The sequence below is a fragment of the Periophthalmus magnuspinnatus genome, chromosome 22 (genome assembly GCF_009829125.3).
Source record: "Periophthalmus magnuspinnatus isolate fPerMag1 chromosome 22, fPerMag1.2.pri, whole genome shotgun sequence".
In the NCBI taxonomy this organism is placed as follows: Eukaryota; Metazoa; Chordata; class Actinopteri; order Gobiiformes; family Gobiidae; genus Periophthalmus; species Periophthalmus magnuspinnatus.
Genome location: NC_047147.1, coordinates 24,789,255 through 24,808,031, shown reverse-complemented (window position 1 = coordinate 24,808,031; position 18,777 = coordinate 24,789,255). Strand labels below are relative to the sequence as shown.

The following is an 18,777-nucleotide window of genomic DNA, read 5'->3' as shown; positions in this document are numbered from 1 at the left end:
CATTTGTCTTGAACATAAAAAGGGTTAACTTTACACTCGTGGATCCAAGCATGTGTTTTCGTCTCGTCCCATCCTATATTTCCATGAAAGCCATTGACATAAATGTTTAAATAGATTTATTCCATGTTTGGCTAAAGCCTGTGTGTGTGCTGCAGGTTTCTCACAACATTTTCCGGACTCTTCCTCCGAGCGACAGCAACGAGTTTGACCCTGAAGAGGATGAGCCCACTCTGGAAGCCTCATGGCCCCATCTACAGGTACTGGACCAGGACTGGACCTCGACTAAACCATTATCAAACCCGGGACTAGACCAGGGGCCTCATTTATGAAGCTGTTCCATACATGTGATTTATAAAACCTGTACTACTACTATATACAGTCTATGGCCGTGACCCAACGCAGATGATACTCTCAATCTGTGACTGACTTTTTGAAACAACCACCAGACCTGAGAAACTCCTTCAGACAGAGCTCATGAGGCTTTGGTTTAAGGAAGCGGTGAGATACTGTGCACTGGAGTTCAGATCAGCCCAAAGAGTAAAGTACAGATAGTGGTGGAGGTTTACAGAGGTCTTTATAAATCAGGAGTTTGTTACTCCTAGTGGCCACGAGAGGCACACTCTCCATAAATGAAGAGTAACTTTTAAATCTGCTTTTAAATAAATGCTCATTATTTTGTGTAATATTTATTAGATGTTTATTTCCCTTCTTCTTTACTGCAGCTGGTTTACGAGTTCTTCATCCGGTTCCTGGAGAGTCAGGAGTTTCAGCCGAGCATTGCCAAAAAGTACATAGACCAGAAGTTTGTCCTACAGGTCAGTACTTCCCACTCTATACTGCGTTTGTGCTGTTTGGCCTCAAGAATTTGACACTTTGAATAATACAATAAAATGATTTGACATGATTTTACTGCAGTCATTGAAAAAGAAAAACAAAATGCAATGTAATTATGATTTTGGTTCCCACATGTGGAAACTATACCTTCTGAGAAATGCACCAGACCCAGATCAAAGAACTAAGACTGCTAATGTTTTATCATGTGACTTTTTTGTTTTGTGTAACTCTTGTGTCTACTCTTTGTGTCTACAGCTGTTGGAGTTGTTCGACAGCGAGGATCCGCGGGAGAGGGACTACCTGAAAACAGTGTTGCATAGAATCTACGGGAAATTCCTGGGACTGAGGGCTTTTATACGAAAACAGATCAACAATATTTTTCTACGGTGAGAGTCAAACAGTTAACTACTTGGTTGTTGGTTTGAACCCTATTGTGTCTCTGGGCAGGACACCTCTACTGTGGCCGGTTGAGGCAGCCAATTAGAAAATACTATTCAAACTCATTGTATTCTCTTCTTTTAATATCAGATTTAAATTCTATAGAAAAAGTCTGGCTTAACAGTTGTGGGAAACTACATTTATATTTCTAAATCATACCCTGTTTACATTTAAATGCTTTCAGGGGTCTTGCTGTTTGAGGGAAGAGAAAATCTGAACTGTTAAACTTATCCAAGAATGTCCATGCATTTCAGAACATGTTTGTATAGGCCTAAACTACACCTTTTACACAGCCACGGAGACACAGGAAGGGCATCTGACACACAGCACATTTCAGAACATGCATGTAGAGTTTTTACACAGAATAAGACATATCTTACAGCCCTACACGTTTGATAAATTGCCTTGTGGGATCTATCTCGTATCTGATGTTTTGATTAGCTCTACTCACTCTTGTGTTATAGTATTTTGCACTGTAATATAACACAGTAATAACATATATTTATATAACAGCATGTGTAAGACCAATCCGCCACAACATTATAACCAGTACATTTTTGGCTCACTGTTGTAGTTACAGCACAATTATAAACTAGACAAACATTTATCAAGTCTTTAGAAAACCACCTGGCAGACTGTTTTTGTATTTGTAAATATTTGTCTCCAATTGTGAGAAATTCTGGCTCGTGTTAAAAGTTCAGTTAAAAATGTTCACCTCTAGGGTTAAGAACTGGCTGAAAATGAGTCAAAACTGTACTCACTTGTAAATAAGTAGTATGACAGTTGGTGAGTGAGAGAAAGTGTGAGTGTTAAATGTATATTTGGGGACTGATGTAACTATTTTAAGGGATAAGTGTTTTAATATACTTTGCATATTAGTAAATTGTAAAAAAGCCCAACCAGGGACGGGAGTTGAAAATTAGCTCTTGCTATAAACTCTGTATGCATCACATCAGCTGCAATGTTCATTTTGTAACTATGTCTGATTGCATTGTCCCTGTCAAATAAATATATAAATAAATAAATGTCCTGAGTTCAGTCCTGCTTCAGTCGGGCTTCAGTCTGGTTTTGGTCTTGTCTCTAACGCTCTCCTGTTGTGTGTTTCAGTTTTGTTTATGAGACGGAGCACTTCAATGGCGTGGCAGAGCTGCTGGAGATCCTGGGCAGGTCAGTCTCGGTGTGATCCAGTCTGATACTTACACTGTTACTGCAGCAGTCCACCTTTAAACCAAAACAGGTCTAGTCTTGGACAAACTTAAAGAGGACATTGAATAAACTAATGAATACACATGGATAAAAGCCCATTTTACACAGAGTTGTATATTGCATGATTCCTGTGTGTTTGATTCTTCCTGTATAGTCCTGTATTAGAGGCTCATGCCACATCTTTACTCCAGATCCTACATCTATAGGGTTTAAAAAATGTAGAAAAGAAAGGAGTGATCCACACTGCAGCTCTTTGGAGCTCCCAATTTTTAATTATTTTAATAGCACCGCAATGTGACATTTTGGGGTCAAGCCCTTCTTCAGACATGAAGGATTCAGTTGCACATGTGTTATGTACAAGCCCAGATAGTCACCTGACGAACCATGTGACAGGAAAGCTAATGAATGCAAATGACTGTTTGAAATAAATTATGAGATGGAATGAAAGACCGTATAAACTGGTGTTCTCTAATATTGTTAAAGCCGTGTATCAGTTTATTTACACAAGAGCACAATATTAGCACCAACAAAAATGTCACAACCATTTTTCAACACTAAACAGTCCTGCGTCTTAAAAAGGACCCGTTTCTCAAGATGTTTAGGATCATATTGCTGTTCACAATAGACAAAATAGGAAAAAATTACAAATGTGTTTATTACTAAATACACAAAAATGATCTTTAACACTTTTTCTGTGCCCTTCCAGTTTAATAAAGTTCTGTTGTATTTCACAGTATAATAAATGGCTTTGCTCTGCCGCTGAAAGCTGAACACAAACAGTTCCTTGTTAAAGTGTTGATTCCCCTCCACACGGTGCGGAGCCTGTCCCTCTTCCACGCACAGGTGAGACTCTACACACCTGTATACACCTATCAGCACAGGTAACTCTATACTCACCTGTGCTGTTTTTACAGTGTAGAGGTCCTTGCCTGACAATACATAACAGTAGAGGTGAGACTGTACGTGACACCGGACTCACCTGTACATTATAAAAACACAGATATATTACAGCACAGGTGACACTGTGTACACTGTAAACATAAGCAGGTATAGAATGGCACAGGTGAGTCCGCTATAACCTGTGCACTGTAAAAGAAACACTAATCTATAACAGCACAGGTGAGATTATTTATACCTGTGCACACTATACACTTCTGCACAGGTAAAACCACATACTCACCTGTACACTGTCAAAACAACAGCACAGGTGAGAATATACACACCTGTACACTGTAAAAGCACTAGGAGGAAAAGGCACAGGTGAGAATGTACCTGACACCAGACTCACCTGGACGTCACACACTGGAAAAACACTGGGATATAATAGCACAGCTAAATCTATACACATCTGTTCACTATGAAGAAACTATGGACACAGGTCAAATATATCTGCATTTTAACACAATAAAACAAGGATATAACAAATTACTTTTGGGCTCAGTGGGGAAAGTAAAGTGGTTTCCGAAAATGTCTCTAGCCAATTGCAATTTATTTATGTTTTGATCTGTGGTAGTTACAGCACAATTATAAACAAGACAGACATTTATCAAGTATTTAGAAAACCACTTTACCCTGGCAGATTAGACTTTATTTTTAGAAAGTAAATGTGTCTCTCTAAATTATGATGAATTACCATGGTTTATGTCCTGGTTTAGTCCTGGTTTAGTCCTGGTTTAGTCCTGGTTTAGTCCTGGTTTAGTCCTGGTTTAGTCCTGGTTTATGTCCTGGTTTATGTCCTGGTTGAGTCCTGGTTGAGTCCTGGTTGAGTCACTGGTTTAGTCACTGGTTTAGTCACTGGTTTAGTCACTGGTTTAGTCACTGGTTTAGTCACTGGTTTAGTCCTGGTCCAGTCCTGACCCAGTCCTGACCCAGTCCTGACCCAGTCCTGACCCAGTCCTACATTCGTTACGGTTCAGTCCCGCTCTAGTCCCGCTCTAGTCCCGCTCTAGTCCCGCTCTAGTCCCGCTTCAGTCCCGCTTCAGTCCTGGTTTGCTGTGTCTTGAAGGTGACTTTGTTTTGCTACATATTTACAGGCTGTTTAATGATTAATTCAGATTTCCTGATGTCTATGGCTCAGAGCAGCTGATGTTTCACTTCTGACCATGCGATACAACTGATACAGATATTACCTTTAATCGTTTAGTTGATGAATCTGTTGATGGACACTTAGTCGACTAATCGTGTTATTTAAATGTTAAAGACTTCTACAGGACAACAGCAGAAGGAGACGTGAGGGAGCTGAAGATTGGGTATTTTTTGGTGTTTATCTATAAAAAAGGCAGATTCAACTCATGATTCACAAGTCTAATACGTTTCTATATAAATACAATGTTTCCTAGTAGTTGTTTCTGCATAAATTGTAGTTTTTGCATGAACTGTCTCTGCAGCTGTAGACTTGTAAGAGCAGTTTGGGTCAGATGCATAGATACTAGTTTTGAGAGCTTTTGCCACGCCCAGTTTTGAGTCGACCAGTCGGTTTGCAGGACATGTCTTTTAGTCAACTACAGCCCTAGACATAACGTACACTCATAATTTAGGTAGCTCTGTTGTCAAATGGAGGGATTTCCTTATTCAAACAGGCTTATTTGCAAGTGAAACTGTTTTTAGATCCATTCTTTTTTATGAACTGACTTCTATTATATCCGAACTTTTAATTATAATTGTAGGCTCCATTCATTACTCGGTCTTCAGTGCTAACTCCTCCCCCTTTCTCTTTTCACAGTTGGCGTATTGCATTGTACAGTTCCTAGAGAAAGACCCCACATTAACAGAACCAGTGAGTATCTTAAACATTTCTGAATAATTATTTTAACTTACCCTCGTTTTGTCCTTAACCAGGAAATGTTAAATCTGGCATGCACAATGTTAGGATTTAATTTCATATTCCACATCTAAATATATCTAACTGTTGTCTATTTTAGGTAATCAGGGGATTACTCAAGTTCTGGCCAAAAACCTGCAGTCAAAAAGAGGTGAGGAAATGTTTATAAATATGTTTACTATGAAGAGGAGAGAGTCAGATGAAGCAGAGGATGAAGAGGAGAGAGTCAGACGAGCAGACGATTATATCTCTCTTGTTTTTGTGGTAGGTGATGTTTTTGGGGGAGTTGGAGGAGATACTGGATGTTATTGAACCCACACAGTTCGTCAAAATCCAGGAGCCACTTTTCAAACAGATCTCCAGATGTGTGTCCAGCCCGCACTTCCAGGTAACACCCTTTCACAATAAGACAACACCATTTCACAATAAAAAACATACAAACGGAGGGGAATTTAAGCAATCAATGGGAGATACCAGTGTTTTTGTCTTGTACAGATGTTCAGATACGTCTTATCAGTATAATACCGATACCAATGAATTTTGTATTAAAGTTCATCGAGGAAAAATATTACCTTCACTCCGCCCTAGCTTTAAAGGAGCTGCACCTGTTTTTTTCTTAAAAACGTGAAAAAACAACAATACTAGTTCATTTTAAACGGTTTGCAGTGGCCCAAACTTATTGCTCACTTACCTTATGCATTCTGAGCGTCCTAATTGCTCACCATAATGAGTTTATAAGCCCTTTTCATAACTTTCAGAAACCAGGGCATCATGGTGAAGCTAACAACAACTAGCATGCGAATGTTCTCTACCTGTTTGTCAGACTGTAAAATCCTTTAGAATTTGATGCAGACAGTACACAGCAGATTTATTTTGACCTGAAGAGCTGCTTTTACAATATATGTGTACTGGGACAAGACACAGTTTGGTGAAATACATGAGGAAAAATCGGGTACAGGCCCTTTGACTGATCTACAAATTAAGTACAAGTAAAATATGAAAAAGAATCTCTTAAAAATGTATTGATATTTGATTAAAAAACTGACCTGTTTTGACCTGTTATGTCTTTTAATTAAAGAGGACGTATTATGCAAAGTTTCTTCCATGTTGTAATGTTGTTCCTTCATCAAGAACATGCCTGAAGAGGTTTTAGATGTCATCCATTATAGTTAGCTGTAAGATTCTGTACAGAGCTCCGCCCACAATCCTACATCACCCACGCTTCCACATGACAAGTCTTCATAAAAATACAAGCTCAAAAAGGAAGCTGAAACTTGGAAAACATAGTAATAAGTTATTTTCAGTGAACATAGCATTTTGAAAACAATAAAACAGTATCATAGTGAGCTAAATATGTTATGTGTCATCAGTTAATACCCCCATGGTAAAATACCCCCTCTTTAATTATTCCCTCATGTGTCCTGTAGGTGGCAGAGCGGGCCTTGTACTACTGGAATAACGAGTACATCATGAGTCTGATCGAAGAAAACTCCAGCGTCATCCTGCCCATAATGTTTGCCAGCCTGTACCGCATCAGCAAAGAGCACTGGAACCCGTAAGTACTATGAATACTACAAATACTACTACTGCTACTACTGCTATAAACGCTATACCAACCTTTGACGCATCAGCAAAGAGCACTGGAACCCGTAAGTACTATGAATACTACTACTGCTACTACTGCTATAAACGCTATACCAACCTTTGACGCATCAGCAAAGAGCACTGGAACCCAAAAGTACTGTGAATACTACTGCAAATACTACTTCTACTAGTATACCAGCCTCTACTGAAAGAGCACGGGACTATACAATGCAACAGTGGCAGAAGTCAAACCTGTGACCTTCAGGTTTAATCACTGAGCCTCTGCCGCTACAACATCTACTACTACCATCACTACAACTGTTTTTACTTCTACATCTCTGTTTTAAACCTTGTATGTATTTCTCATTGGCTTAGGGAAAGTGCAGTTACTAATAGAACCTAATCCTGTGAGGGGTTTGGCAGTACAGAGTGACTCCCCTGATGGTGGATGTCTTGTGGTTATTCACTGGTGGATCATGTTTGTTTGGGCGTATGTTGTTGTAATGTCTTTGTTCTGTGTTAAACCATGGACCCCCTGTCCCATAAAGTATTGTCTCATGTCCTCTTATCTCCCTCAGAGCAATGGTAGAGCTTGTGGTTTTACTTGTACTCACTGTATTTACATGGATTTAGTTTATTATTTTCTCAGTGCTAAACGTCCGTCTTGTCTTTTGCGTTTCTCAGATCATGGCCCAGGTGTTTTGATATAAACTGTATCTCTTGGTGTATTTCTCCATGTTAAACCTCTCTGTTTTTGTTTCCTTCAGAGCGATCGTGGCGCTGGTGTACAACGTCCTGAAGGCTTTTATGGAGATGAACAGTACTTTATTTGATGAACTCACAGCCACCTACAAATCAGACCGCCAGCGGTGAGGATGACACAATAGCTCAACAACTCGATATCACAACATCAGAATAACAGAGCTGGAGACGGGTCAGAAATCTATGGTAGAATTTGGTGTGTTACTGTCAGATGCAGATGTGTTGACCTGGCTTGTGGTTAATATCACTGTAATTACTGGGCCTTACTACATGAAACAAAAACTGGTTCAACGTGTCTTCTCTGTCAGGATAAATAAACAACAGTGAAATTATTTTTTTCACAATATCTTCATAACGTGCAGCCATTTTTAACCCCAAAGATGTGATTGTCATATTTATCTTATGGCTTAATGTCCTTTCAACTGACAAGTTTGAGGAGCCAATCCCAAACTAATAATGAGAAGGTTCAGCATTTGTGGATCAGAAGTTTGGAGATTTATTTCAAAAACAGTGAGTCTTTCATAGAGTTGTTAAGCGATGATGTCACTTCTGAATCCAATTAGGAACTTCACAGCTAATTTCTCACTTTGTTTTTGTTCCTTATTAATAACACAAGAGAGAATTAGCTTTCAGAAGTGTGTGTTGTGTGTATCAAGTATGTTAATTTAGTAATAATCTAGCGTAACATAGGATTATCAGTGTGTATATCTCACTCTATGTTGCCTCTAACACAAGCTTAGCGTTGTCTTGCTTCTTCTCATACACAGTTTGTCACACTCAAAACTTTATTAACTGTAAAAGACTCCTAAAGTGGAAGTGACAGCACACATTCCCTGGGGCTGTGATGCTAACTGTAGGCCCTGCTCTGTCTAAGGCTCTGTTAGACTTTAATCTAAGCTTTGTTTAAATAGAATCTGATCATAAAGTACTGATTTAGCTGAGGTGATTTGTGCTGTTAAACAAGTCTCTCTCAAATAAAATTACAGTCACAAGCTAGTTAGCATTAGCCAGCAGTTTTTCAGTTAATCTTTTTCATCTTTTTGTGTAAAATCAAACAGGACGCAAACATGAGCGCTCGTATAGATCAGACTCCTGAAAATGTGCAGTTTAAATTTAATTTGTATTTTTTCCTTGAGGTTTTAGACTATCTGAACACTTTTTTGACAGTGCATTGTGTCACCATGGTAACTGCTGAACATTCCACCATACACATACACGCTAACACCCCCAGCATGACGTGACTGCAAAGTATCAATAGGCCCCTCCCCTCCGTCTGAAATGACGGCATCAAATTGAACATGAACGCAACCATTCAGACTTTTTTCTTTGTTTCCAGTGAGAAGAAGAAGGAGAAGGAACGTGAGGAGCTGTGGAAGAAGCTGGAGGACTTGGAGCTAAAACGCGGCCTTCGGAGCGACGCCATTATCCCCACTTAACGAACCTTATGTCACTTCCTGTCCTGTCCCCTACACTTCCTCCTCCCGTTTCCCCGACAACGACGACGACCGCCATTTTGTTCTGCTCCTCCTTCTCCACGAATCGGGAGTCGAGTCAAAGCTGTTTTTTCTTAATAATTTTGAATTTTTTTTTTTTTTTTTTTGTGTTTTGTGCGACTTTATTTACCGTAGAACCATCACTTTTTTGTTTAGCTATCATTATTTCAAAGTAAAAGCACTGTAAATAATTACTAAAGTAGCTCGGAGGCAGGCGTCTCAGTGTGGGCTTTTAATTTGAAAGTTCATGCTGGTGAATTTTCACATTAAAAGTCTGCATTTGGACGCAGACTTCCTGGAATACCTTAGTTTTACCATGACGTGGGTGAATGAGACCTTCCCAGTCACTGTAAATAATTATTTTTTTCTGTTTTTTTTTTTTCTGTTTCTCCCGTTAAAGCTGATAATATTATTGCGAAAACAATACAAAAATGACAATAATAAAAGAGATAAAAAGTGGAAATAGACTTTTGTGGGAAGGGGCTATTATTTTGGCGGGATAATATTAGTTAATGCTCCTGTTTAGATTTTACTTTCACCCTTCACTTCCAGTGTCCTTTAAAAATAACACTACAGATAGAAAACGCTTGTCTGGAGTCGTTTACATGCAAAAAGGATTTACGTTTTGGACAATTAATTTCCATAATTTGCATGTGAGGCTAGAAAGGAAAACATGATTTTTTTTTTTTTTTTGTCTTAAGCAAGTTGGACACTTTTTTTCATATAAAATTATGCTTCTGACTGAACCAGGACTGAACCAGGACTGAACCAGGACTGAACCAGGACTGAACCAGGACTGAACCAGGACTGAACCAGGACTGAACCAGGACTGAACCAGGACTGAACCAGGACTGAACCAGGACTGAACTAGAATTGAACCAAGGACTCAACCAAGGACTCAACCAAGGACTCAACCAAGGACTCAACCAAGGACTCAACCAAGGACTCAACCAAGGACTCGACGAGGGACTAAAACGGGTCTGAACTCACCTCTGCTCTGATAATGCCTCTACTTTTTCACCCCGTTGAAAAGAAACATCTTGTGAATGTCTTAAATTCTAGACACTAAACTTACAATTTAGATTTTTTTTTCTGCAAAACCTTAAAAAACCTTAAATTTTTTAGTCCAAAACTAATACTTGCTGCGTGTAAACCGACTCCTCCATCTTTAGACCCGGTTCATCTTTTCATTTCTCATCTTTTTGTCTTAAAACTGCTAAAAAAAAAAATCTATTCACTATTCTACCTGTTTTTCATCATAGGCCAACTTTTCAGTTTTTCTGTGAAGCAAAAAAATATTCAATTTCAGTTTGTAATTTTTCATTTCACGAAGTCAGACTCCACTTTAAAAACTATTAAAACTCTTGAAAAGATTTTGGATTTCTTTTTAAAAGTCATATTCATAAAAGTTGAATGACGTAGATTGTATTATTTTACCATCACAACCTACAACCTATTAAACTGATAAATTGTTGAGACATTTTTTTTCCTAAATACATTTGACTAAAGCTGAAATGTAACGTAAAAGTTTGAGCTAAAGCATAGACCAATGTACGTTATTGCGGTATCTGTATCTGTACACTAAACTAAAATTTCACAATTATGGACGACTGTTTTGATCATGAATTTGTAAACTCTTTATCACATCATTTCACTGTAGCTGCTTCACAGAAAACCCAGGACTTGGCCTAGTTTCGGTATCAGTCTGGCACTGGTACAAACTGCCTACATTTTCAAAACTCCATGTAACTGCAGCGCGATGAACTGCCTAACGGGGGCGCTATTCTTCACAGTATTCAACCTCCAGAGTCAGATGTGTTCACTGATAAATGCCAGGTTAAGCCAGTCTAAGTCCTATTGTAGACGTTTGAATAGAAAAGAGAGGAGAGGTTGTATCCATGTTGGGTGAAAATGAATGGAAGTCAATGGGACAGATGAACAATATGGGTTTTATAATGTTATTGTAATTATAAATAGTTTCAGAGGTGCTCAATAAAAGTCCCTGGTTTAGAACATGGTTAAATCCTGGTTTAGACCTGGTTAACAACAAGGTTTAGATCTGGTTTAGTCAAAGATTTTAGACCTGGTTTACAACTGGCTTCAGTCCTGGTTTAGTTCTGGGTTTTGTGTTGATGAATCTTCTTCTTTGGTCTAATTATGGTCAATTAACCCACTACAACATTTCATAAAATAGTATTTGCAGATTCTAGGTCTGGCATTAGTTCTGGTCTAACACTAATGTTCTTGAGGTCTAGCGATTAAACTCGATCTTAATCCAAATTTAACCAGGTTTAATCCTAGAAGTATTGACCTAGACGTGCTTTAGACCTGGTTTAGTCCCTGGTCTAGTCCTTATTTAGTCTCAGTTTAGCCCTTAGTCCTGTTGTAGACTTGGTTTAGGCCACAATGTTGTAGTAATCTTAGATTTGCGTTAAGTACTTTATTCTGGGTCTAGACTTGGTTTAGGTTTGGTTTTACTCCCTGGGCTAATCCTGGTTTAGATCCTGGTTTAAACCTTGTTTAAACCTTGTTTAGACCTTGTTTAGACCTTGTTTAGTCTTGCCCAAGTCCAGGTTTACTCTTGGTCTAGTTCAGGTTTAGACCCATGTTTAGTCCCAGTCTAGTCCTAGTTTACACCTGGTTTATTCCTGGTTTTGTTCTGGATTAGTCCTGGTCTCGTCTAGTTTATATCTGATTTAGTCCCGTTTTAGCCCTGGTTTAGCCCTGGTTTAGCCCTGGTTTAGCCTTGGTTTAGCCTTGGTTTAGCCCTGGTTTAGTCCTGGTTTAGTCCTGGTTTAGCCCTGGTTTAGCCCTGGTTTAGCCCTGGTTTAGCCCTGGTTTAGTCCTGGTTTAGTCCTGGTTTAGCCCTGGTTTAGCCCTGGTTTAGCCCTGGTTTAGCCCTGGTTTAGCCCTTGTTAGCCCTCTGTCTCGCGTTGCCTTCCATTCATTTCCACGGTGGCGTCTTTAGCGTCAGTCCGTTTTAGCGCCTTAGCTCTTCACTTCCTGTTTAGTTGAGTTTAGTTTTTGGAGCATTTCGGGTCTATATTTTCGTAGTGGGAGGGTGGTCTCTGTCTGTCCATTTCTGTCTGATTTTTTCCTCTTTTTTTGCAGCAAATTTAATGTGTGCTTAGAGCGGCCCAAATGTACAACTTATGATTTCAAAAACTGCAAAAACCAAGAAAAAAACACAAAAAGGGTTGGAGAAATACAAATGTTTAATTATTTTAAAAAATAAAGAGATATTAAATTAAATCTGTTTTGTGATAAAGTCCAGACAATACTTCTTTATTGGAGCGAAAGGGTTTGAATGTGCACGGTTGTGGGTTCGACTCCTGATCTCTGGAGTGAGCACGTTCTCCCTGCGTTATTGTGGCAGAGTGGTTAGCCTGTCTCCTCCCTCTCACCAGGAGGTTGAGGGTTAGACTTCCTGGCTCTCTGGCAACAGGTTGTTCTTAATGTTAAAAAAAAATGAATTCAAACAAATGTAATATGATATAATTTATTTTTAAAACATTCGGAAATAGCTTTTTTTTTTATTTAAAATGCTTTGAAATACATTCATGAAAATATATTCTCTGCTGCAATAATTTTACCTTTTTTTTTTTTAAGTCCAACCATCTCAATGTGCTTCTTGGCTTAAGGGTGAAGGAGGAGCACATGCAAACTCCTCTGGCTCCAGGAATCGAACCAGGGAGCTTCTTGCTGTGAGGCGAGAGTTGTAAACATTCCATATATTTGTAAAGAAAAGCAAAGCAAAATATGATGTGAAGTGTTACAAACAAGGAATTAGTTCAACAACTTTATGCAAGGGACAAAATTTACCAAAGCATATACAGAAATTATACTATGTTTTCACCAGCAGAGGGAGCCAAAGCTGTTCTTTTAAATAAACTGGACTGTTCTGCTTTAGTCAGATAAAAAAAAAAAAAGATAATTGCATAAAAATCCAACAGACAATTTGAACTTCCCTGAAAAAAAAATCACATTTTTTGAAATACAGTGAAGAGAGAAAGATAAGAAACAAGTCAGACTAAAAATAATAGACACACATAACAGCAAAGGTGAGTTAAGTGTCTTGCCCAATGACACAGTGGTAAAACACCTGTAATGCATAACACACTGCCAAAGCACTTAACATCAAGACGATCACGAAATAAAGAATGGGCCTCAGTCCTTGAGTCAAAACAATCTGAACAAACGGATCTGAAACATTTACTTCATTAAAGTCACATTTCTGTGGATAATAACTAAATGTGAGTAAATGACTTTGGATAAAAGTACAAACATAATGAGAGCTGGTTTTAATCAGCTTTTTTGGTTGATTTTTTTTAACAATCCATGGGTCTGTTTCCTGTTATGCCCAACATTTTGAGGACATTTTCCACTTCAATGGTTTTGAAAACATTTAGCCCAATTAACTATTTAAATTATTAATCTCTATGACAATGGCCCTAATTTTTGACATTCTGAAACCCATGGATGTAACATTAGCATCATGTACTCCACCTTGTATCATGTCTACCAGGATTGTCAATGTTCTGTCCCAGAACAAAAGCAGATTTAAACCAGGTTTAACCAGAACTAAACCAGGACTAAACCTGGACTAAACCAGGACTAAACCAGGTTGACAACAGGTAAAAATCTGAAACAAATCCAAACTAAATGTGTTCATCCATTGTCGTACACCAGCACAGTCTGGGGTTGAAAGTCTGTCAGGACTCTTTTCAGTCTCTTCCTGTTGGGTCCCGGGTTCAGACCCGGGTTTAGACCAGGACCAGACCCAAGACTAGACCCAGGATTGGACCTGGGACTTGCTCCAGGTCTTGCTCCGGGTCTCGTTCGCCCCTCCTCTCTCTCGCTCGGGACTGGTTCCAGGTGGATTTTGCGGAGCAGGTTTTGGATCAGTACCGCGCGGCGCAGGTAAACCTCCGGATCCATCAGAAACCTCAACTTCTCCAGAGACAAGGCCAAAATACAGCCACGGTCCTCAGACAAGATCAGGTGCTACAGACAGAAAGACATTTAAACATCTCTGCTCCTCTGACCCTCTCCTCTGCTCCTCTGACCCTCTCCTCTGCTCCTCTGACCCTCTCCTCTGACCCTCTCCTCTGCTCCTCTGACCCTCTCCTCTGCTCCTCTGACCCTCTCCTTTGCTCCTCTGACCCTCTCCTCTGCTCCTCTGACCCTCTCCTCTGCTCCTCTGACCCTCTCCTCTGCTCCTCTGACCCTCTCCTCTGCTCCTCTGACCTTCCTCTCCATCCTCTGAACCTGGATCTTGGTCAGATATGCATATAGCTGGAGGATTACTGTAGCAGGTTGATGAGAGAAACCAGACCAAACCCAAACAGACACAGGGAGAACATGCAAACTCTACCAACCATCTTAAAGGTCCATCTCCTTCATTCGACTCTTGATGATCCTTCATTGTGAAACAACCATAATTAAATGTTCACTGCATTTGTATTTAATGAGGTGAACTTAAACTTAATTTAAACGGCTTATCTCAATGGTGCGCTGAAAACCAAATTTAAGTGAATTTTCCATCAAAAACTAAACGTATTTAGGAGTGTATATGATAAGAAATTGTAGTATTTAAAGAGGGGGTATTATGCAAAATGTACTGTTTTGGTGCTTTCTACCATGTTCTAACGTCGTTCCCTCAACAAAAACATGACTGAAGAGGTTTTAGATGTCATCCGTGCATGTTTGAGTAATGTAGCGATCTCTTCCGGGGCCCTATTCGAACCCTGTTTACAGTTAGCTGTCAGATCCTGTACGAGGCTCCGCCCACAAGCCTATGTCATCCACGCTCTTACACGACAATTCTCCATAAATATACAAAAACATGATACAAAACAGTACACGGCAACTTGATAAACCTGATGTGATGTGCAGTAGTTTCATTTGTGGGATGCAGCTGATTGTGTTGTGGTAGTGCTCTGAAGGGGGAGGGACTTAGCATGGAGAGCAAAGGGAGGAGATACTTATAAAAATATATGTTAATATGTTGTTTTGGGTGAATATAGCATTTTCAAAACAATAAAAGGTAACATGGTGATCTGAATATGATTTATGTTGCAGCTAATACCCCATAGAAGTAAAATACCCCCTCTTTAAGTTATTTTCAGAGTACCCCACACTTTGCCCGGGGACCCAGTTTGAGAATGACGTTTGTACAGAACTCATACATTTGCTTTATACTTGTGCATTTGATATTGACTTCATTTCTCTCTCGTTTGGTTTAAATACACTGATGTTTTTTCACATACATCAGTTAATCCTTGGATCTTGGTTTAGTCTTTTGTTAAATGCGATGGTGTTGTCATGGAAACTGCACGCTCTGTTGTTGTTAAAGAAAGAGAGAGATTATAAACTCGAGGACCTCAAGAGAGCAGAATAACAGGTTTGACCCAGAGACACTGAAGAATGGGTCAAATGCAGAGTGTCTTACTTGGTGTAGGTAAGCCGGCACTGCGGGGGGTAACTCCTCTTCTGCATATTTCCTCTTAAAATAAGCGACTTTCGACGTCCTTAATTGGTCAAGAGCCTCTAACAGGAAACAGCTGTGGACAGAGAAAAGGTGTCAGATGCCCTCCCAGATGTTGTGTTTGGATAAATACAGCTGCAGAATGGATCCTGGTTAAATCCATGTGGTGTGAACAGTTTATGCAAATAAAGTGTTGCATAATTGTCCCTGATTGTCGAACGTTACGAAACACGACACCTCTGAACGTGACTCATGTTCAGTCTCCAGCCAAAAGAAAACAAAAGCAGAGTGAGATATTAAAGCTGCACCATGTCATTTTTCTACGTGCTTGTCTCCATATGGTGTGATTGTTCTGCCTGGAATGTTCCACAGTACAGCATTAAACTGTCATGCTTTTATTCAATAACAGTTGGGTACCTTAAGAACATGTTTTCAGTCAGCATGCTCTCCTCTCCACAGATGTGACCTGTAACTTCCATTTCTCAGTTCAAATCTATTTATTATTGCATAACCCAAAATTGCAGCTTGGCCTAGTGGTGTCTCCTGATCGTCACCATGGAGTTAAATAAGTTATACTGTGGAACATTCCAGACAAAGCAGTAACATCTCCATGGAGACGAGCAGGTGGCGAACCCTCCACCAGAAAAGTTACATAGTGCAACAAGATATAGCAAAACTGATTTTTAGAGAGAAGCACAATTTTGAATGTGCTCGATTAGATCTAAATGTCCGTGTCAGATGACCCCGTCCTCTGCCCTCTGCATCTTCTGACCCTTTCGTCTGCTCCTCTGACCCTGTCCTCTGCTCCTCTGACCCTGTCCTCTGCTCCTCTGACCTTCTCCTCTGACCCTGTCCTCTGCATCCTCTGACCCTCTCCTTTGACCCTCTACTTTGCATCCTCTGACCCTCTCTGTATCCTCTGACCCTCTCCTTTGCATCCTCTGACCCTCTCCTTTGCATCCTCTGACCCTCTCCTTTGCATCCTCTGACCCTCTCCTCTGACCCTCTCCTCTGCATCCTTTGACCCTGTCCTCTGCATCTTCTGACCCTCTCCTTTGACCCTCTACTTTGCATCCTCTGACCCTCTCTGTATCCTCTGACCCTCTCCTTTGCATCCTCTGACCCTCTCCTCTGACCCTCTACTTTGCATCCTCTGACCCTCTCCTCTGACCCTTTCCTCTGCTCCTCTGACCCTGTCCTCTGCATTCTCTGACCCTCTCCTCTGACCCTCTCCTTTGCATCCTCTGACCCTCTCCTTTGCATCCTCTGCCCCTTTCCTCTGCTCCTCTGACCCTTTTCTCTGCATCCTCTGACCCTTTCTGTATCCTCTGACCCTGAATCTTGATCAGGAATGCATACAGCTGGAGGATTATTGCGCATGTTTGTTGCAGAATGTTCCACAGTACGGCATTAGACACAACTCCTCTCTCATAGTATATTCCAGGTAAAGTAAAAACATCTCCATGGAGACAAATAATTTCCAGATCTCCACCAGAAAAGTTAAACAGTGCTCCTTCAAGTTGAAACGTGAAATAATGACTTTACAATTCAGACGATTCAAAATGTGTGTGGACTTTATTTCATTGTAGCAGAAAAGTATCATCATTTTTTCAGTCAAAAACTATAATGTAATAAAAATACACAGATGTTCTTACCTTAAAAGCACAAATGTTTCAGATCCGATGTGAAAATATATCCGTTTTAGAAGCAGGCTCTGTATCTGTAAGTCCAGTTTAAGACCGGTTTAAATCCAGTTCAGCTTGGTCCCAGTCTGGTCTTTGGTCCAGGTTTCGATCTGCTCTTAGTCCAGTTATGATATATTTGGTTTAGATTTAGGTTTAGATTTTTGTGCCCAGTTTTTGATCCGGTTAAAGTCTAGAGTCGGTCCGGTTTTAGTCTTGGTTTTAGTCCTGGTTTTTGCCCGCTTTGGTCCAGTTTTGGTCCTTAGTCTGTTTTGAAGGCAGGAAAACCCTCTCTTTGAGCATCACAGCAACAGCCCTCTCCTCGCTGCTCTCTGATTGGTCGGTTCAGGCCACGGTGAGCTGTGACTGGTTGATTTGGAGGCATGAGAGGAGGATGTTGCTAAGAAACAGAAGCCTATACAGCGGAGACGGACCAATCAGAGTCGAGCATTCAGGGATGGTAAATACAATACAGGAATGAATACAAAAGATGTAAGTGAACAAGGACTGAAGCAGGACTAAAGCAGGACTAAAACAAGACTAAAGCAGGACTAAAACAGGACTAAAGCAGGAGTAAAGCAGGACTAAAGCAGGACTAAAACAAGACTAAAGCAGGACTAAAACAGGACTAAAGCAGGAGTAAAGCAGGACTAAAGCAGGACTAAAGCAGGACTAAAACAAGACTAAAGCAGGACTAAAGCAGGACTAAAGCAGGACTAAAACAAGACTAAAGCAGGACTAAAGCAGGACTAAAACAAGACTAAAGCAGGACTAAAACAAGACTAAAACAAGACTAAAGCAGGACTAAAGCAGGACTAAAACAGGACTAAAACAAGACTAAAGCAGGACTAAAACAGGACTAAAGCAGGAATGAAGCAGGAATGAAACGGGAATGAAACGGGACTGAAGCGGGACTAAAGCAGGACTGAAGCAGGACTGAAGCAGGACTGAAGCAGGACTGAAGCAGGACTGAAGCAGGACTGAAGCAGGACTAAAACAGGACTAAAACAGGACTAAAACAGGACTAAAACAGGACTAAAACAGGACTAAAACAAGACTAAACCAGGACTAAAGTAGAAGGAAAGAAGGATAGAATCAATGAACTGGGGCTGATGTTTTCACTCAATCAAAGGACCCAAACCAGAACTGAACATGGACTTAAACAGGACCGTCCAAACCAGAACTAAACTAGGACCATGTCAAAATCAGGTCTAAGACAAGTCAAACCAGGACTGTACTAGGGATAAAGCTGGGACTTTATCCAGAACTCAAGCTTGAGATCTGGATAAAGTTAACCCAGAGACACTGGAGGATGGGTCAAATGCAGAGGACACATTTCCCTATGGGTAAAATAAAGTGTACCTTAAACTTATCTTAAACTCAACCTAAAAAGAAGTAGAGGAGAAATGATGCAGAAAATAACAGTTATAATAAAGTATAAACAGGACGATAAATATTTGATATTTGCGC

The 18,777-nt window shown here is 40.0% G+C and overlaps 1 protein-coding gene and 1 long non-coding RNA gene across 3 annotated transcripts in view; one reads left to right on the top strand and one right to left on the bottom strand.

The window, feature by feature from the left end:
• Nucleotides 1-12,406, top strand: part of ppp2r5eb (protein phosphatase 2, regulatory subunit B', epsilon isoform b) — a 37,177-nt gene extending 24,771 nt beyond the window's left edge. The window contains exons 4-14 of one of the 2 annotated variants that reach the window (XM_033987997.2): nucleotides 156-257; nucleotides 723-815; nucleotides 1,090-1,220; nucleotides 2,380-2,439; nucleotides 3,213-3,321; nucleotides 5,201-5,254; nucleotides 5,400-5,450; nucleotides 5,568-5,687; nucleotides 6,727-6,854; nucleotides 7,651-7,752; nucleotides 8,982-12,406. In XM_033987997.2, the coding sequence (XP_033843888.1) occupies nucleotides 156-257; nucleotides 723-815; nucleotides 1,090-1,220; nucleotides 2,380-2,439; nucleotides 3,213-3,321; nucleotides 5,201-5,254; nucleotides 5,400-5,450; nucleotides 5,568-5,687; nucleotides 6,727-6,854; nucleotides 7,651-7,752; nucleotides 8,982-9,081 (1,050 nt within the window). In that variant the 3' untranslated portion in view covers nucleotides 9,082-12,406. The remainder of the gene's footprint in view (nucleotides 1-155; nucleotides 258-722; nucleotides 816-1,089; nucleotides 1,221-2,379; nucleotides 2,440-3,212; nucleotides 3,322-5,200; nucleotides 5,255-5,399; nucleotides 5,451-5,567; nucleotides 5,688-6,726; nucleotides 6,855-7,650; nucleotides 7,753-8,981) is intronic. The other variant, XM_055230894.1, reaches the window with a different exon arrangement.
• LOC129457322 (uncharacterized) lies at nucleotides 12,338-17,590 on the bottom strand. The gene is made up of 3 exons (XR_008649194.1): nucleotides 17,281-17,590; nucleotides 15,590-15,701; nucleotides 12,338-14,142 (listed from the first exon to the last, which is right to left on the bottom strand). It is a non-coding gene; the product is annotated as an uncharacterized LOC129457322 (long non-coding RNA).
• Between the last annotated feature and the right edge of the window lie 1,187 nt (nucleotides 17,591-18,777).